Source organism: Pseudopipra pipra, chromosome 19 (genome assembly GCF_036250125.1).
Source record: "Pseudopipra pipra isolate bDixPip1 chromosome 19, bDixPip1.hap1, whole genome shotgun sequence".
Classification (NCBI taxonomy): domain Eukaryota; kingdom Metazoa; phylum Chordata; class Aves; order Passeriformes; family Pipridae; genus Pseudopipra; species Pseudopipra pipra.
Genome location: NC_087567.1, coordinates 715,239 through 742,917, shown reverse-complemented (window position 1 = coordinate 742,917; position 27,679 = coordinate 715,239). Strand labels below are relative to the sequence as shown.

Genomic DNA, 27,679 nt, shown 5'->3' with positions numbered 1-27,679 from the left:
CTTATTTCATGCAGGGGAACTGTGAATTTGGGACAGTTCAAAATTATTTGAGCAGCCTGTTAGAACTGCCCAGAGTGCACATGTTCACTGTGTGTGCAGCATCTGTTTTGTGCTCCCATCATGGAGCTTGTTGCTGCACCAAACATGCTCCTTGGAACTGTGTGAGTGATGAGTGTGAACACTCCTTGGTCTGGTTGACTACAGGGTCAGACATCCCAAATCCCATCTGATGAAAACAGGAACCCAAGAGTCTTCCTGACTGGTCCCTCAGTAAGATCCTCCGCTGAGCCAAGAACTGGGAGTGGCCTTCAGGTTCTGTCCCTACTAGGGAGAGATGGGTGAGTGTGTGTGAGTGAGCCGTGGAGGAACACGTGGATGTACTGTGTTCAGAGTTGCCTAGCACTAATAGTAACAGCTCGAGGCCAGTAACTGTAGAAACTTAATTGAGAAAAGTTGTTCCAATAAATATCAGATGTGATTTCCTTTCCTTCTCAGGGAAAAGGAATGTACAACACTTCTAGATATCATGTGGGAACACATAGACCATAACCAAATTTGTTCTTATTTTCTTCTGGGTGATCTTTTGGAAGTGGTCATGCTTGCAAGATGATTCTATGATTCTATGACCAGTTTGTTGTAAGGTCATTGAGCATAGTGCTCAAGGGGAATCTTAGAACAAAACTGAAAACTTGAGAAAAAATGTAAAATGGCTCAGGAAAAATCTGAAAAAAACAATATTGGAGGGCTACAAGAAGTTCCAAGAATTCTAGAGATGACCCATAGGCACCTCTCCAAGAAATGAGACAGGTGTCCTTCAGCCCACAGGACAGAGGGTGGTATGGAATATATGTTTTCCAGTTATTGTAAATATTATGAAGTGAAACTTTAGGGCTTACCTTTTGTATCACAGTTTTTGTATCACCAATTATAGGAAGCTGCTAAAGCACTTTTTGTCAGTTCAGCCAGTGTGACAGCATAAAATCCTACTGCTTCAAAATGAAAACTAGGCTTTAAAAGAAAAAATTAAGTGAATTTTCTAAAGCAAATTTGTCTTTAGGAAAAAAAAATTACAGGATGCTTAATCTGGACAAGACTGAGAACTTGTCCTCTGTTGTCACAGGTGAACTACGCCATCGACTCAAAGAGAAAGAGACTGTAACGCTGCAGCTGTTGAGAAGCAAACAGGCACTTACACAGCAAATGGAGGAACTCAAGAGGCAGTTAGAGGAAGAGATTGAGGTAATGTGAGCTACTGAACACATGCAAGGCTTCAAAATGTGTCAGGGTCTCAGTTCACTTAAAAAACACTTTTGGAAGTTTGTAAGTATTGCCCACAGACTAACACAATAAAATTACTCTTGAGAAGGATGTGTACAGTGAGCACTGTGTTAAGTTCTTTGCAGATGACTGACATGCTAGAAGTGATTTAAGTTTTTAAATTTTAAAACCATAGTCCATGTGATTTCTTTTGCTTCTGCAGCTGCAGGGAAGAAAAGTTACAGCATATGCCAAGGTGGAAGCATCAGTCTTGGTCTTTTCTAGGTGTAGAGCTGAGAAAAGTTGGTGGCAGCTGAAGGCAGCTGCCTGAACACTTATAAAGCCCCAGCCCTTTGCCCTCTGCCCAAGCTACAGTGGCCATATTTGAGGTGTGCAGGGTCATGGGGTTGCCTGCCGGTCACAGCCAACACAAATACATAATATTATGGGTAATGTTTAGGCCAAGAACGCCCTGGCCCACGCCCTGCAGTCCGCTCGCCACGACTGTGACTTGCTCCGGGAACAATATGAGGAGGAGCAGGAAGCCAAGGGGGAGCTGCAGCGCGCCCTGTCCAAGGCCAACAGCGAAGTGGCCCAGTGGAGAACCAAATACGAGACGGACGCGATTCAGCGCACGGAGGAGCTCGAGGAGGCCAAGTACGTGGGGAGTGGGATGAACTGTCCAGATGTTACATATATTGTGCAGGACATAGATCTACTTTTAGTAGCCCAACCTGAATTATTTTAGTGGGATTTGCAATACTCTTAGTTAAAATGACATACATACTGCAATGATTTTTTTCAATCATATGCATGTTTTATTTATGTTCCTTAAGGAAAAAACTTGCTCAGCGTCTCCAGAAAGCAGGAGAACAGGCAGGGACTGTGAATTCCAAGTGTGCCTCCTTGGAGAAGATGAATTTGAAGCTGCAGGGGGAGGTGGAGGATCTGACGCTGGACGTAGAGAGAGCAAACACATCAGCAGCTGCCCTGGACAGGAAACAGCAGAACTTTGATAAGGTGATAAGTGAGCACAGTATCTTTTAAGTGTAGCCCCAGATAAAATAATATTTTCAGTACTAGCAGGAAATAAAACATAATAGCCTCTCCTATTAGGAAAGGCTGAGAGAATTGGGATTGTTCGCCCTGGAAGAGAAGGCTTCAGGGTGACCTAACTGGAGCCTTCCAGTACCTGAAGGGAGCTGACAGGAAAGATGGAGAGAGACTATTTACAATGGCCCGGAGTGACAGGACAAGGGGCAATGGCTTCAAACTGACAGAGGGGAGGGTTAGGTGGCTAATTGGGAAAAAATTCTTCCCTATGAGGGCACTGACAGGTTTCCCAGAGAAGTTGTGGCTGCTCCATCCCTGGAAGTGTTGAAGGCCAGCTTGGATGAAGCTCTGAGCAACCTGGTCTAAGGGAAGGTGTCCCTGCCCATGGCAGGGGAGTTGGAACTAGATATCTTTGAGGTCTCTTCCAACCCAAGCCATTCTATGATCCTATGATGTCTTTCAGGTCATGGCAGAATGGAAGGGGAAGTATGAGGAAAGCCAGCTGGAGTGGGAAGCTCTCTCTAAAGAATCGTGCTTGCTGGACAAGGAGCTTTTCAAAGTGAAAAATACCTACAAGGAAAACTTAGATCAGCTTGAAACAATCAAACGGGAGAACCACACTCTCAAACGTATGTGTTTGGCTCTGGTTTCCCTTTTGCTGCTGGAACAGGCTCCCCAGGGCAGTGGGCACAGCACCAAGGCTGACAGACCTCAAGGAGGGTTTGGCTGATCCTCTGGGGCACAGGGTGTGACTCTTGGGGATGGGCCTGTGCAAGGCTAAGGGTTGGACTCAATGATCCTTGGGGGTCCCTTCCAACTCAGCACATTCTGTGATTCTGTGATTAGCTGCTCACAATCTTACCACAACAAGGCAGACACTCATGTCTGCAGGACGTGCACTGAGTGACAGGACTCTGTCATTACTGTGCTCTCCATCTTAATGGAGAGTGTCAATGTCTCACCAAAAGTTGTCAAGCAGGTTTGTAAAGTGAAAAAGCTAATAAAGCAAATGTCCTGGCTCTGTAGAATCTGCTGCAGAGACATCAAGGTGCCATTCCCAGGTGAAGGTGATGACCTCAGGAGGCTGTAACAGCTTGTGAAACTGAGATTTACAGATGTACTGAACACAATGACAGGACCTGTAAGACACTGATGGCCTATCCAGAGACATAACACATGCAGGGCTCTTCCAGGCTCCCTGTAAGGAGGGCTGTGAAACCACACTAATGCCCCACTTGTCCTGCATGACTTGGCTGTGCCTGTTGTTATCTGTACATATTTGCAGACACATATACGACTGTGTACACATGTATGTATGTGTATACATATTTATACATGCAAAAGAGGTGCTGAACGCTGCCACAGAGCATAGAGTTCAGCTCCTCTGGTTGATGTCATTCTTCTCTCACAGAGGAAGTAGCTGATCTGACAGAGCAAATTACTGCAAATGGCAAAATGATCAGAGACCTTGAGAAAGCAAAAAAGCAAGTTGAAGTAGAAAAAAATGGTCTGCGATTAGCTCTGGAGGAGGCAGAGGTGAGTTAGTTTAAATATTACTGGAAAAAGTATAGAACATGCTAAGCAGCTTTTTGTTCCTTTCCTGGCACCACCTGTGTGCAATATTGATTGCCACAAACTTTTGAATTTTCTGTGAAGTCACTGATCATGTTCTCTGAAATGTTACCTTCATCTTTGTTTTTATCCTTTTTCTTTTAAAGGCAGCTCTTGAGCATGAAGAGGTCAAAATCCTTGCTGTCAACCAAGAACTGACTCAGATTAAGACAGAGATCAACAGAAAGATTGCTGACAAGGATGAGGAGATCAACCAGTTAAAAAAGAACCATGAAAGGACTGTGGAGACAATGCAGGGTGTTCTGGATGCTGAGATCAGGAGCAGAAGTGAATCTTTAAGGCTGAGAAAGAAGATGGAGGGAGACCTGAATGAAATGGAGATCCAGCTCAGCCATGCCAACCGCCAGGCTGCAGAGGCACAGAAACACCTGCACAGCATCCAGGGAGCTCTCAAGGTCTTTGTTTACCTTATGGTTGATTTATTTTTAAGCAAAGTATTCGAGAAGTTCGTTAGGACAAAACTGACTCTTCAAATTTAGGACACCCAGATGCATTTGGACGATGCTCTCAGGACCCAGGATGACCTGAAGGAGCAGGTGGCCATGGTGGAGCGCAGAGCAAACCTGCTGCAGGCTGAAGTTGAGGAGCTACGGGCAGCCCTGGAGCAGACGGAGCGGTCGAGGAAAGTGGCTGAGCAGGAGCTCCTGGATGCCACTGAACGTGCACAGCTCCTCCATACCCAGGTAGTTTCCTTTGCTAAGACTGACATATTTTGTGGTCCAGAGGTTCATGGAGTAAGAATGAATAGTAATTTGTGGTCTGTGTGTGTAAGAGACCAAAACCAGACACTCAAAGCCTCTCTCTTTCTTGTTTGTAGAACACCAGCCTTTCTAATACAAAGAAGAAGCTTGAAACTGATATGGCACAAATCCAAAGAGAGATAGAGGATGTTACTAATGAATCAAAAAGTGCTGAAGAAAGAGCAAAGAAGGCAATGACAGATGTGAGGATGTTACTGTGTTTTTCCCTTTGAATTTTCAGGGTTTCCAGAAGCATTGCTGCTAGGGGTTAATGTAAATACTCCTGTCATGTGTTGTACAAGAACCAGTCTGTGGGCATGGTTGAAAAGGCTACCTGTCAGAAGAGGATTAGAACAACAGGGACCATGTCCTGCTGAGAGATGAGTTATTGGGGCTGTTGCCTTCATTTATGGACTAAACCCACATTTGGTTGGTCGTAAACAAATAACTTTCTTCAGTGCTGCAAGAAAATGTAATCCACAAAGAAATCCTGCAGTATTGAAACAACTACAGTGGCTAATGTATTTGAATAGTTGTCTTTGCAAAATCCTATTTAACAACTTTTTAAATGAGAACTGTAAATGTCCATTCAAAATTGGTGCTAAATCCTCCCATACAAGGCCTGTGAAGCTCAGCCAGACCATAGGGCTGGTATGTCATGGAACTCAACCTGTTAATCATTTTTGATGCAGAGGAGCAAACCAAAATCTTAACACTTAAATACATTATTTGGAGTTAAAATAGAAAGAAAACTTTTCCACTTGCTCATGAAAATGAAAAAAAAACCTAAATAAAATCACAGAATCATTAGACTTGGAAAGGATCTCTGGAGATCATCCAGTCCAACTCCCATGCCCAGGCAGGGTCGCCTGGAGCAGGTGACACAGGAATGCATCCATGTGGGTTTGGAATATCTCCAGAGAGGGAGACGCCATACCTTCCCTGGGCAGCTGTTCCAGTGCTCTCCATCCTCCATGGAAAGAAGTTCTTCCTCATTTTGATATGGAACTTCTTATTTTATAATAACTTCTATTCTGTTTTAATAAAAGAGAAATAGAACATTACAATAAATTATACACACACACATACACACATATATATAAAATATCTAGTGCCGTTATTTTATTCTCACATTTTTCAATATACACTTTTTCAGATATTTTGCTGCCAAAGCAACTTCTTGAATTTTACATTTTTTGTAAGTGACGTCACTCAATATTTCACCAAAATCTTCATTTTATTGTGTAGGAGTCCAATGCCTGAGAGCAAACTAAATCCTAGTTTGTCTTAAATAGCATAGATTCTTTTAAACTACTTTGTGCCTTGTGGCACTAGCCCTCCAGGCTGTTGTGGCAAATAGCAGGGCACTCACTACAGCACAGCACCCACCACACTCCAGGTGTTGAGCACAAGAGCCTGTTCCCAGGCTCTGCTGTGGCTCTGCTGTGCCCTGTGTGCAGGAGAAGGAATTAGACACTTTCCTCATTTCTGTTGGCATTTAGAGGAATATTTTGCTTAAATGACTCCAGGTTTGCTCTGCTAATCCCACCTGAGACATCAGTGAGTCCCTGCCCTGTGGACCTCTTTTCTGTGCACTTGGGAAATCCCAAACTGCTGTGTCAGGAGATGCCTCCTGGCTTGGTGGCAAAGGGCTTTCCTTGACCTTCCCTACGGACATCTGGACAGCAATTCCTAACTCCCAGTGCTGTTTCTTGCTTTCAGGAGGATTCACTTGTAGCCTCTTTTGTCTTCAGAATTAAAGAACCCAATACTCTCCTGCTAAGGTGAAGAGAATTGGTTGCTTCCTCCAAAGTAATTGAATCTCAAAATGGAAAAAGCCACCCCTCAGGTCCTCTGGTTCCTGTTCTTCCCAATCCATGAAGCTGAGTCAGGGGAGGGCTAGGTTGAATCTCAGGAAAAGGTTCTTCCTTCAGAGGGTGGTTGGGCACTGACCAGGCTCCCCAGGGCAGTGGGCACAGCCCCAAGGCTGTCAGAGCTCAAGGAGTGTTTGGACAGCTCTCTCAGGGACATGGTGGGATTGCTGGGGTATCTGGAGGGCCAGCAGTTGAACTGGATGATCCTTGTGCATCCCTTCCAATTTGGAATATTCTGTGATTCTATGATTCTGTGGCACCTTGCTGGCAGTGGAGGTCACAGTGTGACCATACAGTGGGACAGAGCATTTACCCTTTCTGTCATTCCAGCTCTGCCTGTGCAGCAAGACAGTCTTGTCCCATCCTTTTTCCTACTATTTCCTGTCATGTTTCTGCCACTATCATGTCACGCAAAAAAAATGAAGCAGGAAATGGAGTGGCAGGAATGGTCATCAGGAAACAGGAGTAAATGCTCCACTGGTACACAGCATGCACTGTTCCTTCACATTCCTCTGGTTTCTTGTGTCATCTTCCTCCCAAGGCGGCCATGATGGCAGAAAAGCTGAAGAAGGAGCAGGACACCAGTGCCCACCTGGAGAGGATGAAGAGGAATCTGGACCAGACGGTGAAGGACCTGCAGCACCGTGTGGATGAGGCTGAGCAGTTGGCCCTGAAGGGAGGCAAGAAGCAAATCCAGAAGCTGGAGGCCAGGGTGAGTACCACAGCTGAACGTGGGAGTCAGAGACACCTTTCTTCTCCAAGTCCTATGTGAGTCTTGCTTAACGTAATTGTTGATTAATTCACCAGATCCAAGAATTAGAAGCTGAGCTGGAAGAAGAACATAAGCAATCTGCAGAGGCTACGAAAAACATCTGCAAATATGAGCGGCATGTCAAAGAGCTCACTCTCCAGGTGGGTAAAAATAGAAAGCAATTCTCCTGATGTTTTGTCTCCCAAAGACATGTAATTGCATATTCTCTTTACTCAGAATGAAGAACACAGGAAGAACATGATGATGTTACAAGATCTGGTAGATAAACTGCAGATGAAAATCAAATCCTACAAAAGACAAGCTGAGGAAGCTGTGAGTCACTAAACTGAAGCAAATACTTATTTACCAGTTCATAGTACCATCAGTTTAAAAGCTGGCTCTGTGCCTCAGCATGTTGCCAGATGGTTTTTAATTTCTTTTTTGTTTTGCAATTTCAGGATGAACAGGCCAATATTAATCTCTCCAAATTGAGAAAAGCACAACATAAGATAGATGAGGCTGAGGAAAGGGTAGCTATTGCTGAGAGCCAAGTAAACAAGCTCAGAGCCAAAGCCCGAGAAGGCCCTGCTACAAAGGTAAGGCTTCACAGCAGGAGGCAGGTGTGTAGTTGTGCTGTTTGCTCAAGCAAGTTGAGCAGCAGGTTTGTGCCTTGCCAGTGGGTACAGCCATCATTCAAAAGGACAGCTCTGGAAGGGAGGGACTTTTGAAGAAAAGCTGAGAGGGTTGGGGTTGTTCTGCCTGGAGAAGACAAAGCTCTGAGGAGACCTGATTCTGGCCTTTCAGTATATAAAAGGGACTTATAAGAAAGACAGTGAAAGACTTTTTAGGAGAGCTTTTAGTGGTAGGGCATGGGATGATGGTTTTAAACTGAAATAGGGTATGTTTAATTAAATAAATTGAACATAAGGAAGAGATATTTCATCATGAGAGTGGTGAGGCCCTGGCACAGGTTACCCAGAGATGTTGTGGATCCCCATCACTGGAAATGTTCAGGCTCAGGTTGGATGGTGCTCTGAGCAACCTGGTCTTTCACTGGAAAGATGTTCCTGGCCATGTCAGGAGTTTTGGACCAGATGATCTTTGAAGGTCCCTTCCAGCTCACAACATTCTGTGAACTATGATTCTCTGCCTCTGGCATTTCAGGCTCTGGTGCTGAGCATTGCTTTGTGGCTGATTTCATCCGATTAGTTTCAGATTTAAGGAGCTGCTTCATTAAGTGAAAATAATGTAAGTCAACCTAACTCTGAACATTCCTAAAACATCCCTTCTGTGAGCCTTAGGCAGAATTAGCATTCTGACTGAGAAAAGAGCAGCAGCTCTGTGTCTTTAGCTGAACTTCCCAGGCAGTTGTCTATCTCTAACCCAAGACTGGCACAAGATCTGGAGCTACCTTTCCTAGTGTGATCTTTTGACTGCACTAGTTTAGCATAGTTCGTGGCTGGAGGTAAAAAACCCCAGTGTATGTCTTGGAAAAACTACTAGGGCCTAGAGCACATATCCAGGAAATGGAGAACCTCAGCTCCAGACTGCTTTCTGCAGCATTTTCACTCTGGAAGAGATGTTTTCTCCTGAAGGATCTGGCCTGGGACTCAACAGACACTTTTGGTTCTGCCAGCTTTCACTGTCACCTAATGCTCTGCAGCAGGAAAAGGCTTTGACTCCTCAGTGCTTGCCAGGATATCTTGCCAAGAAGCAGGGGACACACTAGGAAGGTTCAGTCTAGGTTCTTCGAGGTGTCTCTAGACATGAGACTACTTTATAAAGGGAATGTTCAATCTCTAATTGAATTGGAAGCCTAGACAGTGGCAAGATTTCAGGTATCTCCTATTGGATATGCTTAGGTAAAGACAGATTGAGCAGACTGACTATGGGCCACTCTCTGCAATCTGCTGCAGGTTTAGATCCTCCTTTGAGTTACCTGATACTGTGCAGTATATACTGAGCATAAGTTCGTGGCACAAGTTCTGGTGGGCCTAAAAATTAATCATTGTGATGCCTTAATCTTTTAAGCCCTTCCATGCTATAGATTCACTTTTGGAAATGCTGGTGTAGTCCTTATCCCAGAGGGTGGGGGTTGTTTAAGCAATGCAGCATGAAAGTAGTGCTTCAGGAAAGCCAACAGATGTGTTTATGCATTTGAACCCATCAGTCCAATAGCATGACGTGTGGTCTGGTTTCCACTTGCACATCCTACCTGGATGGTGCATTGGGATGGATGATTTCAGGGATCAAAAGACTCATCTGGACACGTGTAGACTGGACAAAGCCTCTCCTTTCCAGGTGGTGTTAGGAACTGAAAAATGAGCTTCCTCTGGGATAACCAGAACTTCCACAAAGTATCTTTCCAGCTGTGGATTTGCAGTAGCTAGAGCTACACTCGTAGGAAGTAATCTTCTATTTGTTTGTGAACACAAACATTTTCTGCCACTGCTGCTGTACCAGTGTCAATAAAATAGATACCTGCAACTTCAGATGCTCCAAATGTGGATGTTCAAATGAGAGTCATTTTGTTGCTAAGCTTAGCATAGTCAAAACTGTGTGTTCGAGTCTTACTGCTGCCATGATCAGTTTGACCAATTTTATCCTGAATTTAAAACCTAGATGTTTGACAGGTTTCCTCCTCACCTTCTGTTTGGAAGCAGGTATCCTGACCTTGTTAAATGAAGCTGAAAATAAAGTACTGTACAAACAGATGTGGTATATCAAACATGCAATGTGAACAAAATTACAATGCTCGTGCTTAGTTACACTGCTGTACTTCTGCATGGGAGAATGAGACTGGTGCAGCCTGTGAGCCCACAGCCATCTGTGTGTATTGCAAACTGAGTGCTTAGAATCTCCGTATAGTCAAACCACCTGTCAGAAAGTTGGCCCAATTCTGACCTACCAAGTGTTGCAGCTCCAAGCAGAGTAGGACTTGAACTTACGTGTCTTATGTGCTTGTTCCCATGGAAATGGTTATCAAATGCTCTGCAGTGCCAGCAGCAAAGTCTGAGTAGCTGCCTGAAGCTCCTCTCCCCAGTGGCACTGGGCACCGTAATTCTGCTTGGTGTTTCCCAAGGACAAAGATGCGTTCAGCTACTTTGTGGTGAATGTATGGTATAGTTGAAACTGCAGGATTTCAGGTAGGGAGAACACCCAGCAGACTGCTGAGAAGACATCCCTGGAAGGGCTGGAAAGTGAACGGGATACCTTTGGGCAGACATTCCAGTGCTCTGAGAAGTTGAATTAATTTGTGCTAGCACCAGGCACTGTGTCAAATAGGATGCTGACACTGTTGGGAAGTTCTAGGTGAGTGCTTCTCATCTATGTGCCTAGGAAAGGTATATCAAAATGGGTCTCCTTGTCTATCTCGAGGACACAGACAGGCAGTGCTCAGGAAGGAGTCTGGCCTGCTTCTGCTGACAAGTAACGAGGATGGGAGAGGAGAAACCCAAGATGTTCTGTCACTCCTGTCTGAAAAAGAGTGATGGATGTCACATCTTTCTCAGTTTTCAACTACAAAAAGGTTAATAAAGGTTAATAAAATCAGCAGACACCTGTCCCTCCCATGACACCTTTGAAGGTTTCACCATGGCTCCCTGTCAGACACATTTTTTTTCATTCCTCTTCACCCAGTGCCCTCATGCTCATTGACAAAGAGCCAGGATGGCCCTATTGCCAGGCTGAGCAGCATTTGGGGTTACTGATTTCCCCTCTTACCTTGTTCTCCAGAGATCTGTGAACTAATGCCCTAGTTACAATTGATTTTTTTACATTTCCTTGAGAGCATTTGATAATGATTATTATGCAATGGCCCAACTTTTCCTATTACTTTCCAGAAAATAACCTAATGAAATACTGAATTGATAAGATGCAAGATCTTTGGTTTGTCTGAGAAATTTGGAACTTTAATAAACCTTATCAGTCAGTCTAGCCATAGTTTCCCCAAAAACTGTCCCCACACCATGATCCTTTCAAGACAGGCCTCCATCCACTATTATGGGCTTGTGATTTTGGGGAATCAGAATTGAATGTTAGTTTTCACACCCATTGGGATATATCTAGGTGTGTTGCTCTTTTTCTTTCCTGTGGGATGACTAATGTTTCAGTTCCTGTTGCCTGGAAGCAGCTCTTTCCCAGGGGAATTCCTGCACCTTGTTCTCAGCAGCTCATGGCACAGTGCTGTGCTTCAAGATGGAATCCCAAGTCCTGCTTTGCTCTTAGGCCATGTCACTGATCCTACTCCACCGTGTCAAATGCCTGGTTACCCAGTGCAATAATCTACTTCATAAACCTGTAGAAAAAGAGTTGTAATTTGCTTAGGAGCAGCCATGCAAAACCAATGGGAAATTACTAGCTGCTAGGTACGTCTAGCAACCCTAATGAGACTGGCATTACTCATTTCAGAGTGTCCAGGCATCAGCATGGCATTATCATGTAATCCCAACCCTCTTTCCTGCTTTTGGTACTAAGTTTGCTGTTTTGCTCTTGCCCCAGCTATACCATCCCTGGTCCTCTGAGACCTCCCCCACCTGCTCAAGCAGAGTGGGCAGAGCACAGCAGCCTCAGCAATCCCTGCAAGGCTCTGCAGGGATGTGACTTTAGCAGGATAATTCCTACCCTCACTACACCAGCTCCTTTCTGCTGGCAGTGCAGCTCTCCCCCATTTCATAAAGGGGTTAAAGTGTGGGCTCTGGGTCATGTTGGGGTTGGCTGGATGGCAGTGTCAGAGCCTGGCTCTCCCACCTGCACCTTGAGCCCCCAGGCTGACTATAAACAGAGACCATGGTGACTGCGTTGGCAAAACATGCCATGTGTGCGGGTCTGGCTGGTTCGGATTTGAGGATCCTGAGAGCAGGACTGCAGATCTGGGCTCTGGGCTCAGGGCCTGCTGGCAGCAGTGCAGCTCTGTGGGAAGCCTGTGGTGCGCTTTGAACTGTACCGATGGTGCGTGATAAGAAAATTGGAAGAAATGCCTGGCCACGGGCACAAACCTTCACAGCTCGAGTTACTGTGAGGGAGTTTAGCCAGTGCTGATGGTTCAGAGCAGCACAAGTGTGAACATTCCACTGCTGGAGATGCTCAGAGAAGCACACAACCCATCCCAGAGCCTGCCACAGCAGGGACCAGGTGCTAAGGCCCTGGCTGAGTCTCCACCTGGCAAGGTGCTCTGCAGGAACCTGAACCACATCACATGGCACCAAATGGAGTGAGGGGAAGCCTTTATAACCAGCCTGACCTTTCAGTGAGCAGCCAAGGGGGGACTGTGCACAGCACCCACAGCCTGTGTTGCACTGTGTTCTGAGAGACACAGGGGGTGCCCAGTGAGCACAGAGGTGCTGGCAAAGCCAGACTGGGGGGTTTGTAGAGGAGGCAGTTTAACTTTTTAGGCTGCTGGAAAAAATAACTTGCCCATGGATAAGGAATTGTGTCTTTTGTCTACCAACTGAACCAATGGAGTCTTCATGTGCAGGAGTGCCGGATATGCTTGGAAATGGCTTAGAAGGCTGGGACCGTACCAAGTATCCTTTTTCCAGGAGCTACCATAAGATCAATCCCTAGGGCTGTGGGATTGCATTTAGTGGCGGAACTTTATAAGCTGCCCAACACACAGTCAATCCCCTGACCACTTGTTCCTGCCTGCTAACACTGCTGCTGTGTCTCCAGCTGAATGTGGGGCAAAATGGAGACTGATTTGGCTTGTTGATCCAGATGGAAAACTCTTCAGGGAGAATGGGTATTATTCCCCAAACAGCTTAATGGGCAACTTTTCACAAAACAATGAAAATGAAACAAATAAATGAGACACAAAAAAGTGGAATGAAAGAAATTCATACTAGAAAAAGAAAGAGGATGTTAAAAGGATGGGAATAAGTTGAGGAGGGGATTTGTGATGGCTGGGAAGAGGAAAAAGGGCCTCTCAAACATTCCTGATGCTGAAGAACCACCCAGAGATGGAGAGCTTCAGGTGGAACTAATTAAATATCCTCCTGGCTGCAAAAGATTTGTGTTTCCTCTCTGGTATCTCTCTAACTCTCGTGGATGTGGATGAAAATAAAGCAGGCAGCTGTGTGCCCTAAGCTCAGGGGCAGGTGCACCACCCTCCGACAGGGCCTGCCATAAGCACGATGTGCTGGTGGCACTGAGGGCTGGGCACAGGTGGCCCTGCATGCCCTTCAAACTCACAGCTCCCTCCACACCCACCTCCTGGGCTCCTAGGTCCCACCAAATCATCCCTCATCCTTCAAAAGAGACATTCCTAGTGGAGTCTCTCAAGGCTGCAGAGGGCTTTGGAGGTTGCCCATGCCAGGAGGATCAGCCCATCATGTGTCTCCTTTCATCCTCAATGTCAAAGGTCCAAAATAGCCCTGCTCTCCTAAGACTCCTGTTCAGGGTCGTGCCTGTCTGTGGGCATGATTCACTTCCACTAATAGTGCCTGAGACATTCCTGGGAGGGTAGGCTGCCTTCTGTGTCTCAGTGCCATGTGCTGCCGTGGAGGAGCTGGACAACTGTGCTGTGTCCCAAGACAGCAGATGCTATTCTTACCCCAGGGAGACTTGCTCCAGCACAGCTCCATTCCCAGCTGAAAGGTTAAACGTCAGACTGCGGCCCGAGCGTGCTCTCCCTGCTCAGAGTCTGAATCCAGAGTGGCCCCTTTGGAGCCCGTGCAACGGTGCTGTGCCAACCCAGCACCTGGGTTCTCTCCCCTATCTCCTGGGACGTGCTGTCCCACAGGGAACACAGCAGCTGCCCAGGTACTTCCAGCAGTCAGCTGGGCTCAGTTGTGATGCATGGGGGCATCCACTCTCTTGTAAACTAACAAATTAACACAAAAGTTCTTGAAAGCCCATCTTTTGCTCTGCTGATCAGCAAGAGGCCCCAACCTATGAATCCCTTCCCTGGTGAGGAAGGCAGAGGCAGGGCTTGCTCCAAGCTTGCTCCAGGAACAGCAACATCGCAGAAAGTCTTGTCCCCTCTCTCAGCAAAGTGGAGGAGGAGCAGCAGCCTGTTGAACACATTGAGATCAATAGAGCTGGGCCCCAGTGCATTATGTGTGGGCAGCTGAACTTGATGTTTTGTGACTCTTGTTGCAGAAAAAAAAAGTGGTGAGCTGCTAAGTGAGAGAATGTGGAAGAGTAATCACAGTGCTGAGGGGGGGTTGAAACCATGCTGGTGAGTGCAGAGTGTGTCTAGGAGGAGGAAAGCAAGACGGATGTGTGTGAGGAAAAGAAATAGGTGTAAGATGGTAGATGATGTGGGGGTGGAAGAAATGACAACTCAGCATCAGGTTTGGGGAAGAAAGGTCAGGAGAAATCTGAGGGAAAACTTCTGGTAAACCCTACAATGATAATCTGCAAAAGACTAACTCGTATCCCATCTCTTAAGTGCTTTATAGAGCTTAGTTTTAGTTTTGAAGAAATGATTTACTGTATTTATTCTGCAAAGGGAAGCAGTCTGTTGTTTCCTTACTGCTGAGGTGGCACATGGGGCTGAGCGGAGCAGAGCTCATCCCCAGGCAGCATTTTCCCAACCCGGGAACACAAGTTGTACTGGGATGAGGGAGTGAAAATACAGACCTTCCTAGAGGGTGAAGAATTCAGGGACTACTGAGAGTCCTTGGCTGGAGTCTGGAAGCCCCAAAACATGGCCAAACCTCAGCTGCCCCAGCCTGCTCCCCAGGCAGCCTGAGTTGGGGTCCAGCAGCTGTTCTCACTGACAGAGGGTAAGTGGATGGGGGGGTGCAGAGTGGCCTGAGTTTTGAGCTGCTGCTGTGGCCCACCCCACAGGGACCTGGATTGTCACTCCGTGTGAGCCCAGCCAGGGGCCACCACCTAGACACATGTTTTATGAAGAATCATCCAAGAAAGAAAACCCAAACGACCTTGAAGTGGAGGAGGAGCTGGGAGCAGAAGCCAAGTGTCTCTCAGTAGTGAGAGCTGCTCCTGCCCATCCTGGGAGGATGGGGAAGATACGTAATGGGGAAAGGAACGAATGAGCTGTTCCCAGCTGGGGGAGGATGCATGCAGGTGGAGCAGAGGCTGGGAACAAAATCACCTCTGACAGCAACTGCTATGAAGTCTGATGGATTATGAGGATCAAAGAAGGACACTGATTTAAGGAAGATGAATTCCTCACTGCTTTATGGGGAATGGGGATCATTTTGCATTGACACTCTGTGGAACGAGGCTTCCTGTCACCTGATAAGGGCTTGTGCAAAGGTCTTGAGAAAAGAGTGGCTATAAATGATCATCTCTGAAAAAATGTTTTAAATAGATGCAGCTGATGGGCTCATATAGCTCCACGTGGACAGCCAGAGAGCTTAAATGCAGCATTCCAGTAGTAGTAGAGAAAATGGTTGAAAATATCCCTCTTCAGAAACTCTTTGTTGGCAAAGGAAAATTCATCAGTTCACGTTGTAAACTCCTGTCAGGAGCCCCAGGAGAGGAGAAATCATAGAATTCCACAGTGGTTTGATTTTAAAGGGCCCTTAAAAGTCATTCAGTTCCACCCCCTGCCATGGGCAAAGACACCTTCCACTGTCCCAGGTTGCTCCAAGCTCCATCCAACCTGGCCTTGAACACTTCCAGGGATGAGGCAGCCACAGCTTCTCTGGGCAACCTGGGCCTCACAGAGAAGAGTTTCTTTGCAAGATCTAATCTAAATCTAACCTCTTTCAGTTTGAAGCCATTCCGCCTTGTCCTATGACCATGTGATCCCTGCTGTTAGGGTGTCACAGCTGTGGTCTTACAGGCACTGCAACCCCATCCTCCTCGCCCCTAGTGCCAGCACCACAGCCCTGATGCCAACACAGGACTGCTGGGGAAACAGAGTCCACCACATATGAAGACTTTGGGATCAGAGCCCAGGCAGAGAATGCCCAAACTTAGCCAATGTGAGAGGGAAACAGCAGCGGGGAGTCATGTCATGAGTCTGCAGCAAGACCCTTTGAGGCACCATGACATGTACTGTTCACCTGAAGACATTTGTCAGGGAGCAGCAGGCACTTGGGGGACCTGAGGGACTGATTTGCAAGACAATATACACCTGTGTTTCTCAGCAAAGCAGTGCTGAATTTGGCAGAACATCTTGAGCTGTGGAAGATTTAACATGTATTTTCTCAGGCCACAGTCCTGACTGAGATGTCAAACACACCAGTTTTGGGCTGTCTGGTGTCACATAGTCATCATTGTCTTCTGCTGGGGCTGTTCTGCTTTGCACAACTGATTTTCCCTTCAGGGAGCATCATCCTTTCCTTGGCATCTCAGATGGCTGCAGACAGCAATTAAGAAAATGTTTAGCCTGACCTCCAAGGGAATCTGTTTGCCAACATAAAATAATGAGACTGTTGATAAATTTCCTAAGGATGCAAAAGGAACTTTTCTGCAACACAAAAAGTTAGTTCAGAAAATGTCACTAGAAGATTTTGCTATGTATCCTGTTGGAAACTTCGCTGCAGTGACTCCATCACTCAGAAAATTCTCTGGTAAACCACTGGGCTGTCTTAACCTTGAAAAGTCTAATTTTTAAAGTTAGCAGTTTTATAGGAATTCCATACCAATTTATTTCCATTTACAGCACTGAAATTTTCCCAGAAGTGGGATTTGTGCATCTGTCACAAATGAGCGCCAGCCGAGGAAGATATCACCTCATTGCTATCTTTTTTAGGATACAGTTGCTGCTAGTGCTAATATTATGCACTTAATCCTGATTTTCCTTCCCTCCCCCTTTTGCCACTTGCTCTCTTTTTTCTTTATCTTACCCAGAGGCGTCTTAGCCTGCCCACCCCACTCCCCTGCTCTGTAACAGGAGCTCCTCAGCTGCTTTGGTGGGTGACAGAAAGGGCATCCTGAATGTCACCTCCTTGGCCAGCTCTTCTGCTGGTGTTTACAGGGAACATGAGGAAGTCTGAGGAACAGCACAACTCTGACACTCATTGAAGTGTTCTCACCCCAAATAAAAGTTTGCTGCTTTACGTCTCTCCACTGCTCTGTTACTTGGGCTGTGCTACTCTAGAGTCTCATTCACTGTCATTCTGGTGAAAGCCACTGAGAAAGATGTTGTCCTTATGAGGCAGACTGTATAATCATCAGTCAGAAAAACCCTTTTTGCACATGAAACAGAACTTCAACTTCTCTGTCCATAGTCTCTGAAAGGAGGACCGGGATTAGGAGATAGGAAGGCTACCAGAATAGTGAATAGTTGCCTCCAAATGTCAGGTCAGTGCTCACTGGTGACCACAGAAGGCAAAAAAAGTATCAGGAATTGTCAGGATCAACTGAGAACAAACAAGAAAACATTGTACCAGGCCCACAGACCACCTGCTGTCTGCGGATTTGGCCTGTGCAGTTAGGAAGGGTACAGAGAGCGAGGACAAAATTGATGGGACTACTGGGTTGTCAAGCTGGGAAAAGAACAACCAGGTGGGGAGACGGCATTCTTACATAATATTATAAACAGTACAGGCAAAGTGAAATTGGATTTTCACCAAGCATCCAGTGAACAGGAGATGATAATCACATAATGGTCACAGCAAAATGGCTTTGCCTATGCCAGAGTTCTGCAAGGCAGGATCCCCACTGTGGGAAGGCATCCAAGCAGTGGGCAGTGCTAAATAGCTGCTCCCAGAAACCACAGCCACAGCTTTTCCCCATCTATCCCACCAGCTGCAAGCCTGGAAAGTCAGTGATCTTCCTACACTTACCTGTTTAAGCTCAGCCACTTTCCGTCTCTCTCTCTGCAAACAGGCTGGTCCCAGTGCTTGGATCAAAATGGCTGAAAAACCCCTTTCCTCACATGCTATTTCTGATAACAGAGAGCAATGCAAGGGAGAAGCAGCATCAGAGTCTTTAATTAGGAAGCATCCTAGTGCTATAATGCCCATCTGTATTTTGGCAAAAAAAGCAAAACTAGTGTTTGTGGTTTGCTGTACAAACCATTTCTTTTGTACTAGTGATGAGGCAGAACGTTCTTCCTCTGGAGATTGGGGTGCAGCAAATGAACAAAAATCTTTGAGTTTCTCAACATTAGGTCATACACGGTCACTCTAAATGAGAGGAACCCACCCTCAGAAACATGTCCAAGCACAGCTGCTGTCACCAAGCCTGTCCCCTGTGTGACAGCATTAAGAGGCAGTTGATAACACATCAAACATTGATGTGTCTGTAAACAATGAACAGATGTATATAAGTTCTATGTTATGGAATATCTACTGTGGTTTATGAGGGTCTGAAGACCAGTCACTGGGCAAGCTGATTGAGTTGAAGTAGGACAGAGTATTCACCAGTAGGGACCTACCACATGCAGGGCTGACTTCCTTTCACCTGAGCTGTAATGTGTGCTCAGAGGAGCAGCACATCCATGCAGACATTCCTGATGCCTCCCATGGCCCTGAGTGCCTCTCAGTTCCTGGTCAGGCCATCAGGGACCCCAATCACCTGAGGAGGAGCTGAAGTGGCCCCAGGCACAGGAGACGCTGCAATCTGTGTAGGCACCTGAGCCTGCTCTCCAGAACATCAACCCACAGCTGGAGGTTTCCTGCTGGAGCAGAACTGAGCGGCTCTGAGCTCTCTCCAGCCTCCCAGGGCTCACTAGCAGGGTGTGCAAGGGGATCCCTGTTGAAGGGGATGTCTGCTGTATCCCATGAGCATTACATGGGTTTGGATAAGTAGGTGACTGAGACCTGAGAAGGCCAAAGGCTTAGGCTTCATATAGAGATAATAGGAATGTCCTTGTTCTTCTGTCTCTCAGGGGCACAGAGAATACATTCTTTTCAGTACAGTTTCCTGTGTGTAAATTATTTGAATTTTGTTTCAGTCACGTGACATTTTTCACCAGCTTGAGATGGTTTGTGCTCTAGAAGGCTTCATCACCTGGGTGGAGCATCATGCAGAGGGTGGGTGTCTGAGGAGATTGGGATGATGACAAATGTCTTGGGTGTGGGAGTCTGCCATTCACAGGATCACACAGATCACAGAAGGGTTTGGGTCGAAGGGACCTATAAAGCCCATCTAGTCCAATCCCCCTGACATGGGCAGGGACATCATGTAATCTTATGTTCTTCAATGTTATGTTATGATCAGAAATACCCCACAGATGGTATGTTAGCTGCTGCTCACTGTATCATACCCATATTTTCTGACAAATGGTGCTTGGTGTCTCAGAATGAAAAAATGTTTGTACCAGATCCCTAAAGCCCTGTCTGTGGTGTGCTGAGGAAATGCTTACCAGCATACAGTTACCACTGTGAATGTGTCCAGCCTGTGGTAGCAAGAGGACACTCCTATACTCTGCCTGCCCTGCCACTCCTCACCTGGTGGAACTCCTTGCTGATGTGATGGGATGCATTTTGCTGCCCCAGTGAGCTCCACAGCTCTCTGACTCTGCCTGCATGTCATGCTGCTCTTCAAGGACTGAAAGCAACCAAAGCCTCCTGCTGCTGAGGACATTTCCAGATGATGTACTTAAGAAGCAATATTATAGAATTGGTGTTCTGGAGGGATTTGCTTTGGCAAGTTGCATGAAATTAACTGTCTCCAACAAAGCAGTGGAATCAAAGACTCGTGCCCAGTTGTCCTCTTGAGAAATACTGTTTTTCAGGACCCCAGGGAAATTTTGTTTTCTTAGCACAAGAAGTGAAGATGCAGATGACTTTGCTGATTAGCTTTGAGCAATTGTCTGCTTTGGATGGATGAGGAAACCTTTACACTAAAGCCTCAGAGCTGCTGTTGTGACAGACCATCTGGAGCTCTTTAGTTCAGTCTCCCACTTCAAGCACATCTATTGCTGGTGTTGGTCCAATTAGCCATGGCTTTGGTGAGCCAAGCTTTTGAGACAGAGACTCCAGAAGCTCTAGAGGTAACCTGTGCCATTTCTTCATTACTCAATAGTCAAGAGTTTTCCTAATATCTAAGTGAGAATTTTCCTAATGTCTGAGAATTTTCCTAGTGTCTAAGTGGAGATTTTCAAGCAACAATTTCTGGTTATTGCCCCTTGTTACATTGTCTGCTGCTCATGAAAAAAGCTTGGCATATTGTCTTTGTAGCTGCCCCTCATGTACATTAGCCTTTTTCCCCTCAAACTAACCATACCCTAAAACTCTCTTCATAGCACAAGTCTTCCAGTCCCTTGCTCATCTTGCCAGCCCCCTGCTGGACTCTCGCCTTTTAGTTCTCCTCCCTTTGGAAATGGGGAACCTAAAACTGGACAAATCATTTCAGATGAGGACTCAGCAGAGTCAAGCAGAAGGGAGAACAGCTTTCTACAATCCACTGGCCCCACTTCTAGCACCACACAGTACTTGATTCTCCCTGGTTTTGGTTAGAACATGGTGCTAATAATACCAAGGTCATGTTTGATCCCTGTATGGGCTATTCACTTAAGAGCTGGATTCAATGATTCTTGTAGGTCTCTTCCCACTCAGAATATTCTGTGATTCTGTGACTCTTTGCAGTGAGAGCACTCATATTCATATCCACCAACATCCTTCCTCTTGGAGGGCCCTCTGTCCTAGTTAGGGGAGCACAAAACAGAGAGCTTGAGAGTAGCTCCCGTGGTTAAAGATTTTGGATCACCAGACTACAAGATTCCTTTTCCTACTGCAAAACCTCCTGCCATACAGGCACATTCTTGTTTTTCCAGTTCATGATCTTGATGACTCTGAACAGGCAGGAGACAGAGGTTCCCACCAACCGACACACAGCATCTGCAGGCACTTCCCCTCTCTGGCCTGGCTGCTGCCTACCTAAAAGTGCCTTCTCACTGCCCCTGTCTCTCAGCCAACCACTGGGATGGGGAGAAGGAAATACACATCTCCAAGTCTGGCAGAAAGGGAGCAGCTGCCTGATAATTGTCTCAAGAAGGATCTATTTTCAGCATGACTGAACCCTTTCTCCTCCAGGGGAATGTGTGCCTTGCCGACACCACATTGCTGTGCAGGACAGTCTGTATCCAGAGATGGCTCTCAGCCTGCCGCTTCCCTTTTATCTGTGCTGTGATTTGCTTCTGGTCCCAGTGAAGTCAAGGCCTGCAGAGATGGAAATAGGATTGACAGAAAGTTAATGGCCCCTAGGAAACATTGTATGTTTTTTCGCATTGAGGCACTTGCACTTCTTTCAACAGATTCCTTCCTGGACAGATTTCTCCTTGCTGTGCCTGGGTATAAGAAACATGGCAAAGTTTTCCCTGATGTAACTTTTTGGGATCTACAGAGTTAAACTATAGTGAAATCTGGATCATCCGTTTCAGATTAGAGACTCTCTCTTTGTAAAAAACCACTATACCAGTGTCATATAAACGATACCTGAGTGAGAGAGAGGAGCTGTGTAAATTAAACCAAATTCAAAGCAGATGCTCAGTAGCTTAGACTGCCCTCCAGAGTTGCTCATGACAGCTGACCAAACACTTCACTTTTCTTTTAGTGAGCTTTATGTCCTACTTTATGTCCTACACTACAACGCTGAATGCTGGGTCATTTGCCCAACCTTTTTTGCACTTTCTCCTGCCTCCTCTTCCAGCCTCCACAAACTTATTCCTGTGTCTTTCTTGAGTAAACATTCACTGAGCGTTCATGTACTATGTGTTCACAACACATGCTCTTACATCTGCCATTGCTTTAGCTCTAATTTCCTTCAAACAGATATTTTAAAACATCAGCTGAAAACACCAAAGGAGAAATTCTTGTTTTCTGTGTTTTATTTAGTTAATGCAAATGAGGAAAAAAGGAAATGGATCTGAATTTAGAGCTTTCAAGTGAAAGCAGTTGATGTTTTAATATTTTATCTTCTTTTTACGACTGTCTGAAAGAGCTTGTCTAATGCTGTTTTTTCCAGAGGAGTTGCTAGAATAGCCTTGCTATTCAATTTGAATGGCACTGGACTATTTAACACTGAATTTTAACACTGAATTCAATCAGGCCCCGTCACCCCAGCTGGTCTGTGGCACCAAGATTGTTTTTGCATTGAAGTACAACTGACAGACAGGGGAGTAACACACTCAGTGTCATCTAGAAATGCTGCTGGTGGGGGAGGCAGTACTATTTAATGTAAAGTGTGTAATTTTAGCTGAACTTGGTATGCAAATTATTCTTCGCACCGTTCTGGAGGATTTTGCTAGATTTCAGTAATCCTTCAATCCTCAAATGATTAATACCAAACACCTTTCAGGGATTTCACTCCAAGACACCAAGCAAAGCCAACATACCCATAATCACATTATGTTAACGCTGGGATTTATACTGGTCCTGAGGTACTCATATAGAGATACTAATGTAGACATAAGTCAATACCTGTGATGGGCACAGAAATTTCCATTAGGGATCCACAGTAACAATAGTCTCTGAATTTCAGCCAGCATATGTAGTCACACTGTGGATTTGCATATGCTCACAGAAACCCTCGGCCAAAGTAGGATCTCCTGCCACATTTGATGCAGGGTCAGGTGGGACAGTATATCCTGCAGCCCCTCTATACCCTGGGCAATCAGGCAGCATTCTAAATCTTCCCTGTAGAATGCAACTGTCTTCAGTTTCCTGAGTTTCCCTGTGTGAATCCTGTAGCATTCCTCTGAATAGAAGGCTGCCTTCCCTCCTGAGGAGGGGACTGCAACCAGAGCGTGCCTGGGCTGTCAGAGCTCAAGGGCTGCAGTCTCAGACCAGGCAGAACAGATTGGCAGAGAGCTTCTTCCCCATTGACTCTGGGGACAGAGACAGTTCCTTTCTATTTCAGTGGATTAGGTTTACAGCTGCCATTTCTTTGTGCCAAGGAATGTGCTGATTCTTTCTGGTGACAGGAAAGCTGCCAGATTCACACCTTTGAGATAACAGTGCTAGTTCTCCTACTGAATAGGGTCACAAGCTCCTGTCCCTCAGCCCTCAGGCTGCCTATTTCCACATAGCTGTTGTGGCATGATACTGAGAACAGCTTCAGTCAGAGTGGGCCAGAACCACTGTTAGAACTGGGTCCTGCTGGGTTGTAGTCCTAACATCCAGATTCTTCTCCAAGGATCAAACAGAGACTTGTTTCATGAACTGGATAGTCCAATATTTGAGACAGTAAAGGCCAAGTCTCTGAAGTAAATGGCAAATGGTTTGGTCTCTAAACCAACATATATATTCTTGTCTCCATGGATATTCTGTTGAACGTACAGGCACCTCTTCCTGTTTGTATGCAAAGTGTGGAGTTACTGGGGGAATATAGATGCATCTGTGCACTTGAGTTTCTTTGCTTTAATGTCACAAAGATTCTTTAGCTGGAAACCCACACATGATTTAGTTAAGTCAGTTAGCAAGACAGGTAAATACAGCAATAAAGATTTGAGTCTTTGTGATTCTACAGTTGCTGAGATCCATTTAACGTTAAATGCTTTCTCTGTTAAGGATAGTGTGCAGCTGAGTACTGGTGAGGGCTGAGGTCAATCTGGGCTCCAATAATGCAAAGCAAATGCGAAGCCCTGAACTTGGAGAGGAACAGCCCCAGGCACCAGTATATGATGAGTGCTGACCACCCAGAAAGCAGCTTCACAAAAAAGGACCTGGAGGTCCTGTGGGACACGAAGCTGAACATGAGCCATGTTCATGTCCTTTCTGTGAAGAAGGTGAACGGTGTCCTGGCTGCATCAGAAGTGTTGCCAGCAGACAGAGGGAGGTGATCCTTGCCCTTGATCAGCACAGAGGGCACACCTGGAGTGCTGGGTCCATTGCTGGGCTTCCCAGTATTAGAGAGATATAGAGCTAGTGGAGAGGGTCCAGCAAAGGGCCAGTAAGATCAATGAGTGACTGGAGCATCTCTCTCCAAAGGAAAGGCTGAGAGACCTGAGACTATTCAGCCTGAAGAAGGCTCAGGTGAATCTCATCCATGGATATAAATACCCTAGGAGAAGGTGCACAGAGGATGAAATCAGGCTCTTTTCAGTGGTGTCCAGTGACAAGACAAGAAGCAATGGGCACAATCTGACACACAGGAGGTTCCCTGTGAAAACTGGGAAACACTCTTCCTGTGAGGGTGACTGAGCATTGGCACAGGTTTCCCAGAGCTATTGTGAAATCTCCATCTTTGGAGATATTCAAAAGCCATCTGGATTAAAGCATCTCCTTCATTGCCATGTCCTGTTTCACAACCCTCTTCTGCGATTTGGACCAGTTTCAAAAAAAGACTTTATGTTTCTAGCACTGGCTTATGGGGACTTACTGGCACTAAATTCAATCTCCAAAGAACTGCTGAATGATTGTCAAGATCCAGAGACATCTCAACTCATTGAGTGCTTCCTGTTCAAATCAGACCTTCTCTCAGCCTGCCCAGAGCTGCCTGGCCATGTGCTGCACTCCTGTGACAAGGATGGGTCCACATCCTGCACAGCACCACAGCAAAAGCCCAGAAGAGCTTTCTGAGTACACTGGCTTTGTCATTGGCAACTGGGAAGGCAAAGATTTGTCAGTCCACAAAGTCAGGTGATCTAGCCCTGCACTCTCAGCTGGACTGTCCGTGTAGAATAACAGAGTCATAGGATTTTTTTTGTTGGAAAAGATCTACAAGATCATCAAGTCCAACCTGTGACCAATCCCCATTTTGACAACTAGACCAGAGCACTGAGTGCCAGATCCAGTGTTTCTTGGATACCTCCAGGGATGGGGACTCCACCACCTCCCTGGACAGCCCTTCCAATGCCTGACAGCCCTATCAGTGGAGAAATTCTTCCTGAGGTCCAACCTAAACCTCCCCTAAACCCAAATGGCACAGCTTGAGGCCATTTCCTCTTGTCATGTCCCTTGTTCCCTGGGAGCAGAGCCTGACCCCTACCTGACTCCATCCTCTTGTAAGGGAGCTGCAGAGAGTGAGAAGGTCCTCCCAAGCCTCCTTTTCTCCAGGCTGAGTCCCCTCAGCTCTCTCAGCTGCTCCTGGTGCTCCAAACCCTTCCCCAGCTCCATTCCCTTCCCTGGACATGCTCCAGCCCCTCAATGTCTTTCTTGCAGTGAGGGGCCCAGAACTGGATGCAGCACTCGAGCTGTGGCCTCACCAGTGCCCAGCACAGTCACTTCCCTGCTCCTGCTGGCCACAGTATTTTTGATACAGGCAGGATGACATTGGCCTTCTTGCCCACCTGGCACGCGTTGGCTTATGTTCAGTGGCTGTTGACCAGCACTCCCAGGTCCTTTCCTGCTAAGCAGCTTTCTAGATTTCTTTCCCAGCCTGGAGCGCTGTGAGGGGTTATTGTGGCCAAAGTGCAGGACCTGGAACTTGACTTTATTGAATTTCACATCACTGACCTTGACTCTTTGATCTTTGATGTTCAGACCCTTCTGTCTTCCTGCCCTCCAGCAGATCAACACTCCCACCCAGCTTGGTGTCCATCAGAAAACCCCCGAGGGTGCCCTCGATCCACTTAATCAGATCATTGGTAAAGATACTAAACAGGACTGGCCAAATACTAAGCCCTGGGGAACCCCACTGGATATAACTCCATCTGCCAGTCTCTGGGCCTGGCCATCAGTGTGTTTTTAACCCAGGGAAAATGCCCCTGTCCAAGCCATGGCTCTCAGTTTCTCCAGGTGAATGCTGGGGGAGGCAGTGTCAAAGGCTTTGCTGAAGTCCAGGTAAACATATCCACAGCCTTTCCCTCGCCCACCCAGCAGGTCACTTGGTCATAGAAGGAGATCAGATTGGTCAGCCGGGATCTGCCTTTCCTAAACCTGTGCTGGCTGGGCCTGGCCCCGTAGTGTATGTATCCTGTACCTGCTGTGTGACAACACTCAAGATGATCTGTTCCATAACCTTTACCAGCACTGAGGTCAGGCTGAGAGGCCTGGAGTTCCCCAGATCCTCCTTCCAACACTTCCTGTGGATGGGCATCACATTGGCACCTCCAGTCATCTGGGACCTCTCTGGTGAGCCAGGACTGATGATAAATGATGGAGAGTGGCTGGGCAAGCTCTTCTACTACCTCCCTCAGTGCCCTCGGGTGAATCTCATCTGCCTCTGTGGACTTGTGAGTGTCTAAGTGGCTCAGCAGGTCACTAATTGCTCCTGGGTCACAGGGAGTCCATTCTGCTCCCCGTCCCTGTCTAACAGCTCAGGGGGCTGGTAGCCCGGAGGAAAATGGCTCTTCTTGTTGATGACTAAGGCAAAGAAGGCATTAAGTTCCTCAGCCTAAATCTGACAGGATTTAAAACAGTTTATGTGACTGTGCCCTATTCCTGAAACTAGACCAGTGTCTCTCCAGCACTACCACCAAATCTCCTTCCCCTCCCCCATCAGCATTGTACAGGCATGTCTGCCACCCCAGTGGTCCGGTAAAGATATCACTGTGGTGTTTTGGACTGTTCAAATGTCTAAGTGTGCAAGATATTTGTGATGAAATGGAAGAGCTGGGCTGAGGATATATTGAGTAGAGAGCATCTGGGACTGCACGCTGAGATGATGTGTTTGTGCGTATGTCCAATTATTTGTATAGTCATGAGTGAATAGAGGATTCTTCTATCAGTTGTAGGCAGGGAAAAAACCTGTGGAAGGTATTCCAAATCAGAGTTACCTTTCCTAGGTTTACAGGCATGGGAATATCTAGATAAACTAAGAAGTTTTCAGCAAAAGCAGGGAGTATCTCTTGCTCACTGGCATTAACCTGCAGATCAAAAGTCTCAGCAGGTATAATCCCTCACAAGGTTCACAAAAACACTTCTTGGAGAATCTCCCACTTATTTGCAATTTGCAATTTGCATGTACATGCGTGTGTGTGTGTGTGTGTGCACTCTTCCTGATATCCCCAAAGCTACCTCACATCTCTGTCAGAGGCATCAGCTTAAAAGTCCAGGTAGGACCCAGCGTCTCCTTGCTGCAGTGTTTGGCTGACCATCCTGCTGTGCCTGTTATCCTGCTCAGCTCTTCTACATCTGCACCTCTGCTTTCAGAATTTTACCAACAAAACTGCCAAAAGTTTTTAATAATGCTAATTTATCTTTTAACATCCTGTTTTATCTATTGTACAGCTGGGATAGCTGAGACAGACATACCAAGCAATCCATCTTGGATTGTGCAGTGAGTCGTTGGGTAAGGCAGCAATAGAATCCATAAGTCCTGAATCCAAGTTCTCTAAGTGCTTTGACTAGTCCGGATTCCCTCCTTAACACCCTTGTGAGATTGTTTATAGGAGCTGTATTCATATAGCCGGTAAGACATCAAAATTTTCTAATTATATCTAGTCATGTCAAATGACAATTATGCCCTTAGTTCAGTTTGCCAGACAATGCTTTACCAAAGAAGGCTTGCCAAAAATGTTTTGACCGAAGAAAGAGGAGGCATCTGTAGCATCTGCAGATGAGATCGTATAAAACGTCCCCGCGACACGTCTGCCCTGGCTCCAGGGAAAGCTCCAAGGTAGG

At 46.3% G+C, this 27,679-nt stretch overlaps 1 protein-coding gene and 1 long non-coding RNA gene across 3 annotated transcripts in view; one reads left to right on the top strand and one right to left on the bottom strand.

The window, feature by feature from the left end:
* The window catches only part of LOC135424398 (myosin-3-like), a 42,658-nt gene extending 15,038 nt beyond the window's left edge, over positions 1-27,620 (top strand). Inside the window, exons 27-39 of the mRNA XM_064675597.1 lie at positions 1,121-1,239; positions 1,718-1,914; positions 2,094-2,277; positions 2,774-2,939; positions 3,722-3,846; positions 4,029-4,337; positions 4,422-4,625; positions 4,760-4,885; positions 7,098-7,268; positions 7,364-7,468; positions 7,545-7,640; positions 7,766-7,903; positions 27,528-27,620. Of these exons, the coding sequence (XP_064531667.1) occupies positions 1,121-1,239; positions 1,718-1,914; positions 2,094-2,277; positions 2,774-2,939; positions 3,722-3,846; positions 4,029-4,337; positions 4,422-4,625; positions 4,760-4,885; positions 7,098-7,268; positions 7,364-7,468; positions 7,545-7,640; positions 7,766-7,903; positions 27,528-27,605 (2,018 nt within the window). The 3' untranslated portion in view covers positions 27,606-27,620. The remainder of the gene's footprint in view (positions 1-1,120; positions 1,240-1,717; positions 1,915-2,093; positions 2,278-2,773; positions 2,940-3,721; positions 3,847-4,028; positions 4,338-4,421; positions 4,626-4,759; positions 4,886-7,097; positions 7,269-7,363; positions 7,469-7,544; positions 7,641-7,765; positions 7,904-27,527) is intronic.
* LOC135424402 (uncharacterized) lies at positions 1,820-27,645 on the bottom strand. Of its 2 annotated transcripts, XR_010435195.1 has the most exons (8): positions 27,311-27,645; positions 21,053-21,334; positions 18,014-18,114; positions 11,465-11,604; positions 10,256-10,784; positions 7,149-7,384; positions 5,620-5,716; positions 1,820-2,247 (listed from the first exon to the last, which is right to left on the bottom strand). It is a non-coding gene; the product is annotated as an uncharacterized LOC135424402 (long non-coding RNA). The 2 variants fall into 2 exon arrangements; XR_010435196.1 differs by lacking the exon at positions 21,053-21,334 and having other exon boundaries at positions 27,311-27,642.
* Positions 27,646-27,679: the final 34 nt, after the last annotated feature.